General features: G+C 33.0%; 1 protein-coding gene across 1 annotated transcript; it reads left to right on the forward strand.

Moving 5' to 3' along the window:
* Positions 1–248: 248 nt before the first annotated feature.
* LOC126018495 (olfactory receptor 52E4-like) lies at positions 249–1,190 on the forward strand. Its single transcript, XM_049780628.1, has one exon. The coding sequence runs from the start codon at positions 249–251 to the stop codon at positions 1,188–1,190; it is 942 nt and encodes a 313-aa protein (XP_049636585.1).
* Positions 1,191–8,661: the final 7,471 nt, after the last annotated feature.

Consider the following 8,661-nt stretch of genomic DNA (forward strand, 5'->3'; position numbering starts at 1 on the left):
TCATTGATATGACTTCTGTTAATCTCCAAAATGAATATCATTCAAGCAGACATTTTGTCTGATTTTCTTGCTAAACAGCATTGCTAATATTTTTAATAGCTGAGTGAACTTGTATTTAAAAACCAGTAACTACTGTCATGATTTCTAAAAAATTAATTAAAATTTATCTTCTACTATTGAATATAATTTGATTTTATATTTGCTTGGTAATTTATTTCTTTTCTCTCTGATTCATAAAGAACAGAGGGATGATGTCCTCCTCAAATGATTCTCAGTTCCACCCCTCATTTTTTCTCCTGCTGGGAGTTCCAGGCCTGGAAGATATGCACATTTGGATCGGGTTTCCTTTTTGTTCTATATATTTGATTGCTCTTGTGGGAAACATCACTATACTCTTTGTAATCAAGAACGAACATAGTCTACATCAACCAATGTTTTACTTCTTGGCTATGTTGGCCTGCATTGACCTGAGTTTGTCCACATCTACTATTCCCAAGATGCTAAGCATATTCTGGTTTAACTTAAGGGAAATTAGTTTTGGTGGTTGTGTCACACAGATGTTCTTTATTCATATGTTCACTGCAATGGAGACTGTAGTGTTGGTAGCCATGGCCTTTGATCGGTATATTGCCATCTGCAACCCTCTGAGGTACAGCCTAATTCTTACAAACAAAACTATTGGTTTCATCCTTATAGTAGTGCTTGGTGTCAATTTCATTTTTGTTATTCCTCTAGTGTTTCTTATCTTGAGGCTTCCTTTTTGTGGACATCATATAATCCCCCATACATATTGTGAGCACATGGGAATTGCTCGACTGGCCTTTGCCAATATAAAGGTAAACATGATATTTGGATTAATTCTCATATCAATGGTATTTATTGATGTAGTTCTTATTGCCTTCTCCTATGTAAGGATACTTAGGGCTGTCTTTTGCATTCCTTCTCGGGAAGCCAGACTCAAAGCTCTTAATACATGCAGCTCCCATATCTGTGTTATTCTAGCATTCTTCACTCCAGCTTTTTTCTCCTTCATGACCCACAGGTTTGGCAGGAATATTCCTGCATACATTCATATTCTCCTTGCCAATCTATATGTTGTTGTTCCACCTGCCCTTAATCCAGTCATCTATGGAGTGAGGACTAAGCAGATTCGGGAGAGGGTGTTAAGCCTGTTTTTGAAAAAACACTGACAATTATGATATAAATTATTAAAATTAATATTTATTTTAATATGAGAAAAGTTTTCATTTCTCTTTTGAGAATCTTGCATCAAAAATCCTCAACCTTGTGTAATTTTAACCAAAATTTCTAAACTACTGCATCTAGAACATGTATGTGCAAATATAGAAATAATCATTGTGAACATAAATGAAATACCTAAAATATTATGTAACAGTTGGTAGATATTTTTAGGATATTTTTCCTTATAACCTCTATCGAGAAAAACCTTATAGTCAGGATTAAGTAAAATAGACTACTTGTTTTTACTTAAAAACAATGTATTTGGGGGCCGGGCGGTGGCGCTCGAGGTAAGGTGCCTGCCTTACCTGCGCTAGCCTAGGAGACGGACCGCGGTTCGATCCCCCGGCATCCCATATGGTCCCCCAAGCCAGGAGCGACTTCTGAGCGCATAGCCAGGAGTAACCCCTGAGCGTCACCGGGTGTGGCCCAAAAACCAAAAAAAAAAAAAAAAAAAAAAAAAAAAAAAAAAAAACAATGTATTTAAAAACAGTTAATGCTATTGATCACATTACGAAATTCTTATTTGCCCTTATATTCATGACTACTGGCTTATTATATTTGTAATTCATTCCTTTACTTTTTGCAAATTCATTCCTCTACTTTTTGCTTACTTAATCTATGTTGTCATTAATTCTACATTATATTTAAGAAATGATAAATATAGAAATATTAAAAAGGTAATGTCCTTTTGAGGATCTGATAGCTCAAATAACTTGAAAATTTTTTCTCATAACAATGACTCTTGTGAAAAATTTTGACTTCAGCTCATCATATTTATGCAGATTAAGTGACTTCTTATTTAAAGTTAACTCCACTTATATGTATGAAAAAATATATAAACACACATATATTCAAATAGTTGTCTATCTCTCTTGAGTTAAAGAATAAAAGCTATCAATTATCACTCATAGAATTATCAGATATACTCAAAAATAGATAGCCCTAAATAGTTTATAAAGTTTTAAGTTTAAACTATATTATATAAAATAATTATTCTTGCATAAATAATGACTCCTTTATCATTCAATAAAGCCTTGTATGCCTTGTAATGTCCAGTCCTTTTCAACTTAAACTTAATTCTGTCACTTGTCAAACAATTCTTTCCAAATTTCTCAGGTTTGTTTTTTTATTGGGGCTCACATCTGGAAGTGATCAGGAATTACTCCAAATGTATTCTCAGGTGTCACGCTAGAAGTAGTCAGGTACAATAAGTGTTGATGGATTGGCTGTGTGCAGGCAAGTGCCCTAACATTTGCACTGACTTCAGCTCTAAATTTTAGAGATTTTAACAAAAGTTTTGTACAAGTTTAAGGATTATGACCCTGAATCTTCTTATTCACATATATGTCTAATTATTGATTTTAAACTCATTCTCAAGTTGTACTTGTATGTTAAAATTATGACTTTCTATGAGTGTTCAAACTATGCATGACTAGTAATCTAAAATCCATTTAAATTTTTTCCTGAACCAATTTCTAGTTAAAACTAAACACAATTTTCAATATTCCATTTGGGTACCATGCCTGTATTTCTACTTTAGGACAGTTCTTTATGTGAATATTTTATCAATAGAGTTGAAAGGGTGTCCAAAGAGTTCTGGAAATCAGGCATACAGTGCCACCTATCTGTTGCATGATCCCAATTCTAGATTGGTGGCCTGAAGTTAACATAGTTCCACTGGATGGTCAAGTATTTATTTCTCGGGATTGCTTGGTTGAACTACTGACTTTGTATTCTGCTTTGGGTATCTGTAGTTAGTTACTGTCACCAAAGACCTAATAAAATATTTCTATATGTACTTACAAAAATTATGACTAACCTAAAATGCTCAGGGGTTATTTACTCCTGGTTATGTGCTCAGAAATTGCTCCTGGCTTGGGGGAACCATATGGGATACCAGGAGAACAAACCACGGTGAGTTCTAGATTAGTGCTTGCAAGGCAGACGCCTTACCTCTAGAGACACCACTCCAGCCCCCACTTTTATATTTTTAAGGCATTACATTTCACATGTATGCAGAATGAATTATATTGCATATATTATCCATTTTAAATAGACGTGGAGATTTTATCCAATTTTAAACTATTTTCAATAAGTTTACTAAATGTGCTTCACTATTTGTTGTCTAGGATATATTTGTAACCAATTATAAGTTGAACAAGGTGGTTGCAAGTTTATTGGATGGGTTCATTTTTAGCTTTAGCAGAAAATTCTAAAGTTTTAATTATGTATAATTTCATTCATTCACCTTTAAACATAAAGCCAGTCCTTGCACACACTATCAGTAACACATTTTGTTTATGTGTTTTTGTGTTTAAGTGATTATGTATATTCTATCTTTATTGTAACTATATTATGTATACACTATTATCACAGTGTAGTCTTAATATATACTTCTTCTATCATTAATAGAAATATGAAAACTATATATTTTGTTATCTAAATGTAGAATACCATTTTAAAATATGTACCATTTAAAAATGAGTTATTTGTCTTTGTCTTAGAAAAATTTATAAAAGTTCTGGGGCCAGAGAGATAGTACATGGGTTACCTTACCTTGCATGCAGCCAATCTGGATTTGATCCCTAGCATCCCATATGGTACTCTGAGCACCACTATGAGTAATTCCCAAATACATAACCAGGAGGAGCCCTTGAGCACTGCTGGGTGTATCTCAAAAGCATACAAACATTTTGTAAAAGTCTTTGTATAACCTTATATGAGTTGTTTCACTGGTTTTTGCCATTTCAAATATCTTTTCACCATATGAAGTCTGCTTTCTTTCTTTCTTTCTTTCTTTCTTTCTTTCTTTCTTTCTTTCTTTCTTTCTTTCTCTCTCTCTCTCTTTCTTTCTTTCTTTCTTTCTTTCTTTCTTTCTCTTTTTGTTTCTCTTTTCTTTTTCTTTCTTTTTTCCCTTTCTTCTTTCTTTTCCCTTTATTCTTTCTTTCATTCTTCATTGTTTTTTTCCTTTCTTGATCAAACCCAGATATCCTGGTTATAAAACATAAGCTTAATATTTCTGGTTTTTGGGTCACATCTGGCAGCGCTAAGGAGTTACTCCTGGCTCCACGCTCTGAAATCGCTCCTCTGAAATCGCTTCTGGCAGGCGCGGGGGACCAGATGGGATGCCAGGATTCAAACCAATGACCTTCTGCATGGAAGGCAAACGCCTTACCTCCATGCTATCTCTCCGGCCCCAATATTTCTAAATGTTCCACATCACTAATCATCAGGGAGTGCAAATCAAAACAATAATGAGGTATCATTTCACGCCACAGAGACTGTCACACATCACAAAGAACAAGAACAGTTCACTGCTGGTGGAAATGCCAACTAGTCCAGCCCTTATGGGAAAGAATATGGAGATTCCTCAAAAAACTGGACATTTATCTCCCATATGAGCTAGCTATACCTCTTCTAGATATATACCCAAAGAACTCTAAAACACAATAAAAAAATCCTTTCTCTGACCTATATTAATCGCAGCGCTATTTACAATAGTCAGACTCTGGAAACAAACAAGATACACTTCAACAGATGATTGGCTAAGAAACTGTGGCATATACACACAATAGAATATTATGCAGTCATCAGGAGAGTTGAAGTCATGAAATTTCTCTATGCATGGATGCACATGGAATCTATTGTGCTTAGTGAAATAAGTCAGAGGGAGAGAGACACACACAATAGTCTCACTCATCTATGGGTTTTAAGAAAAATTAAAGACATTATTGTAATAATGTCAAGAGACAATAAAGATGAGGGCTGGAAGGACAGGCTCACATATATGAAACTCACCACAAACAGTAGAGAGTGCAGTAGGATAAATAACTGCACTGAAACCTATCATAACAATGCCAATAGGTGGGGGAAGTAGAAAGCCTGTCTCAAATAAAGGCATAGGAAGCAGATGGGGGCATTGGTGATGGGAATGTTGCACTGGTGGTGAAATGTTCTTTTTATGTCTGAAACCCAACTACAATCAAGTATGTAAACATGGTATTTAAATTAAAATATCATTTATTTACAAAGTTAAGGCCAAATTATTAATCCTTTTTAGATTAAAAACCTGATTTTTCTTAGACACATTATTGTCAATTTTTCATATTTTAATATTATTTTAGAGGAATTATACTTTTATATTCAATGAAATCTAGTTTATTAATTTTCTTCTTAACATTTATTATTTTGTTTCATTGAATAAGTATTTTTCTGAATCAATATCTCTATAACATGAAATTATTTCTTGTGTTGCTTTCAATATTTTAATAAATTATTTGTCCATCTAAAGCTTCATATTTGGATCTGTACAATATCTAATTTACTTTACATGTTTTAAATGAAGATAATTATTTCTATAAGAATTTATATGCTTCTATACCTTCATTATTAAAAAAGCATTTTATAAACTGATTACATAAAATTGATGTATATTAGATACAGTTTAAGTATTGTAGTACAATGTAATGATATAATAAATGCATATCAAATATTAGTACAGTTCTTCAACCCTCATTTGCTTTTATCACTATGTGAAAATAAACTAAATTATAATAAATAATTTATTGTAGAACCCACTCTATTTCTAAAATAGGTGCAAATTCTACCCTAAAGCTACACCAATAACTAAGTAGGTCCATCAAAACAAAGAAAAAATGGTCAGTTGAAAACAGTTAAAATACTTGTAAATTTTTACCAATATGAGTCATTGAGTATACTGAAGATGAAAATGAAAACATGAGGAAGGGCAAAGAAGAAAAATACAAAGAACAAACATAGATATTACAGACTTGCTTCTTGATATAGGGTTTAATTCTAGTAATTCCTGTTGAGCAAGGCACAAAATTAGCTTCCAATTCTATTAAAAAACCTTAGCTTTAGAGTTGAAAAAGACAAACTTTTCATTTACTCTGTGATACAAAATTTTAGTTTTCACTTTATACAATATATCTGTACTTGATCCCCCACTTCTTTACAAAAACAAATTGCTTTCAATATTTAAATGTATTGAAGGAATATTTTGTAAAAATATAGTAATTTTTATGAAGTGGAGCAGGAAGAATTCAACTACATATCTAGGAGGTCATCTTATAAGTCAAAGTGACAATGCCTCCTACCAATGATACGTACATAATTTTAAAATTAATTTTAAATAATTATTTACATATATGACAATAATAATTTTAAGCATATACTGTCCTAATACCAGTTCCATCACCAAACGCCTTCAACATTCAAATGCATTAAAGGTAATAATTTTTATGATTGGAGCAGAAGTTCAATTACAAGTCTAGGAGGACATCTTATAAGTTATAAGTCAAAGTGACAATGCCTCCTACCAATTAACAAGGTTCCCTCCCACCCTTCAGTTTTTTTCCTTAACAGTCACAGTTTTATGACCAAGTAAGATAGATTTTATTGGAAGTTACTTAGAAATGTGGGAGGAAAGAGGAAGAAAGAATTGTATGTTCAAGAGATGACACGGCTTCTCCAAACTGGAAATAGGCAAACAAACATGGAGAAAAGCAAATGAGATATATGTTCAAGGGAGAATACAATCTTGAAGACCAAGGTTTGATTTTTGCATTTCCATGCTTGCAGTATCAATATCTTTGTGACTTGGACATATAGTTATAGCATACTTCTATACTACCGATGTGTCCAGGGTTGTTAATCCTTGCCCGTGTTACTACATCCTGTATACTTTTTACTATAACCGCCTCAATATTTTTCTTCTGTGGCCTTTTCATTTCTATAATCTAGGGTCAAATATTTGCCCACCTTTGTTAATTTTTATTCCTTTGTCATGTTATTCCATATCTCACAGACAATGAGATAATTTACTATATGCTTTTCTTGGAGTTATTTTACTTAATGTATATGTTTTAGTCCCTCCTATTGAAGCTATAGTGAATTGCACTATTTCATCATTCCAAATAGCTTCATAGTATTCCACTTTATCTGTGGTGCTAAAGTAGGTTTAGTAGAATGCCAAAATTCTGAAAACCAAATTTTTTAATGATTAAAAATAAATAATCTTCTCTTTCTTTTTGGTGGGTGGGCTACACCAAGTTTCACTCAGGGATTACTCCTGGCTCTGTGCTCAGAAATCACTCCTGACAGGCTCTGGGGACCATAGAGAATACTGGGTAGGCTGCTTACAAGACAAACTCCCTACCTGATGTGCTATCACTTCAGTCTGAGGAACTCCTTTTCATTCATAGCAAATTGGATGCAAAATGATAGAGACACTTTGGATGACACTTGGTAGTTCTTGCAAATCTAACTACTCTTTTCATACAATCTAGTTATTGTTTTACCTGGTACATACCCAAAGAAGTCAAAACTCATTCTATATGTTTAATTGTATCATGTTCATATTACTAAAAGTTGAAAACAGCAATCAATGAATATGAAAATAAGTTATAGTGTATTAATATGCCAAATTATTAATTAATGATTTATTTATTATTTATCACTAACTTAAAAAGTTTATCAAGATTGGAAAACACATGAAAAGCATTTACATATATACTCTTCTGTTACTGGGTTCTAATTTGGCAAATATAGAGCTGTAGACAAAACCCTTCCCAAGGTCTCCAGTGTTCATCTTCAAAAACATCCTCAAACTGAATTTTCTCCCACTGTGAAGTAAGATTCCAACTTCTCTGTTGATCCAGGGGGAAAAAAGTGTCTGAATACTTAGTATATGCAGGTTTCTGAGGGACATCAGCAAACAAGCAAAAGTGAAGGAAAAAAAGATTCACATGACTTCTACAAAACAGAATTTTAGCAAATCTAGCCTGCAGGAAAAACTCCCCACTATATCTTCACAGATAAACATTTCCAGTAGGCCCTACAAATGGAGTGCTCTGGAAATTTAGGAAGATTGAACTCGTATTCTGCTTTATTGAAATTCAGACTAATCTGTTTTCAGAATATACCACAAATGGTGTCAGACATTCCCTTCTGGACCTGAAAAGAATTTTTATTGAATTTAAAGAACTAGTCATGGGTGAAAAATGAATAACACAAAGGATTTTATACTGAGGTAAGTCCTCCATATTCTGCTTTCAGGAAGTAAACCCTCTTTTTTAGTTTTCAGAATAGATTGGCCTCAACTCATTTTGATTCTGAACATAATAAATAGATAGATAGATAGATAGATAGATAGATAGATAGATAGATAGATAGATAGATAGATAGATAGATAGATAGATAGATGAAGATAACCAGAAACTCTAGTTTTTTCCTTTTTTTTTTTTTTTTGTTGGAGGGTGCACCTGGATATGAACTCTAGTTTCTTTTTGATTCTTCTTCAATCTCTAGTGGAAGAAGAAACTAAATGTTCTGTCCTTCCAACCCCATACTATTAATTGTAATGACAGAATGAATAAAAAAGAAGTATCATAGAGCTAG

This window comes from Suncus etruscus, chromosome 9 (assembly GCF_024139225.1).
Source record: "Suncus etruscus isolate mSunEtr1 chromosome 9, mSunEtr1.pri.cur, whole genome shotgun sequence".
Taxonomy (NCBI): Eukaryota; Metazoa; Chordata; class Mammalia; order Eulipotyphla; family Soricidae; genus Suncus; species Suncus etruscus.

Excerpts from the sequence above, each read along its gene's own strand:
- LOC126018495 (XM_049780628.1), top strand. The coding sequence starts at position 249 with ATGATGTCCTCCTCAAATGATTCTCAGTTCCACCCCTCATTTTTTCTC.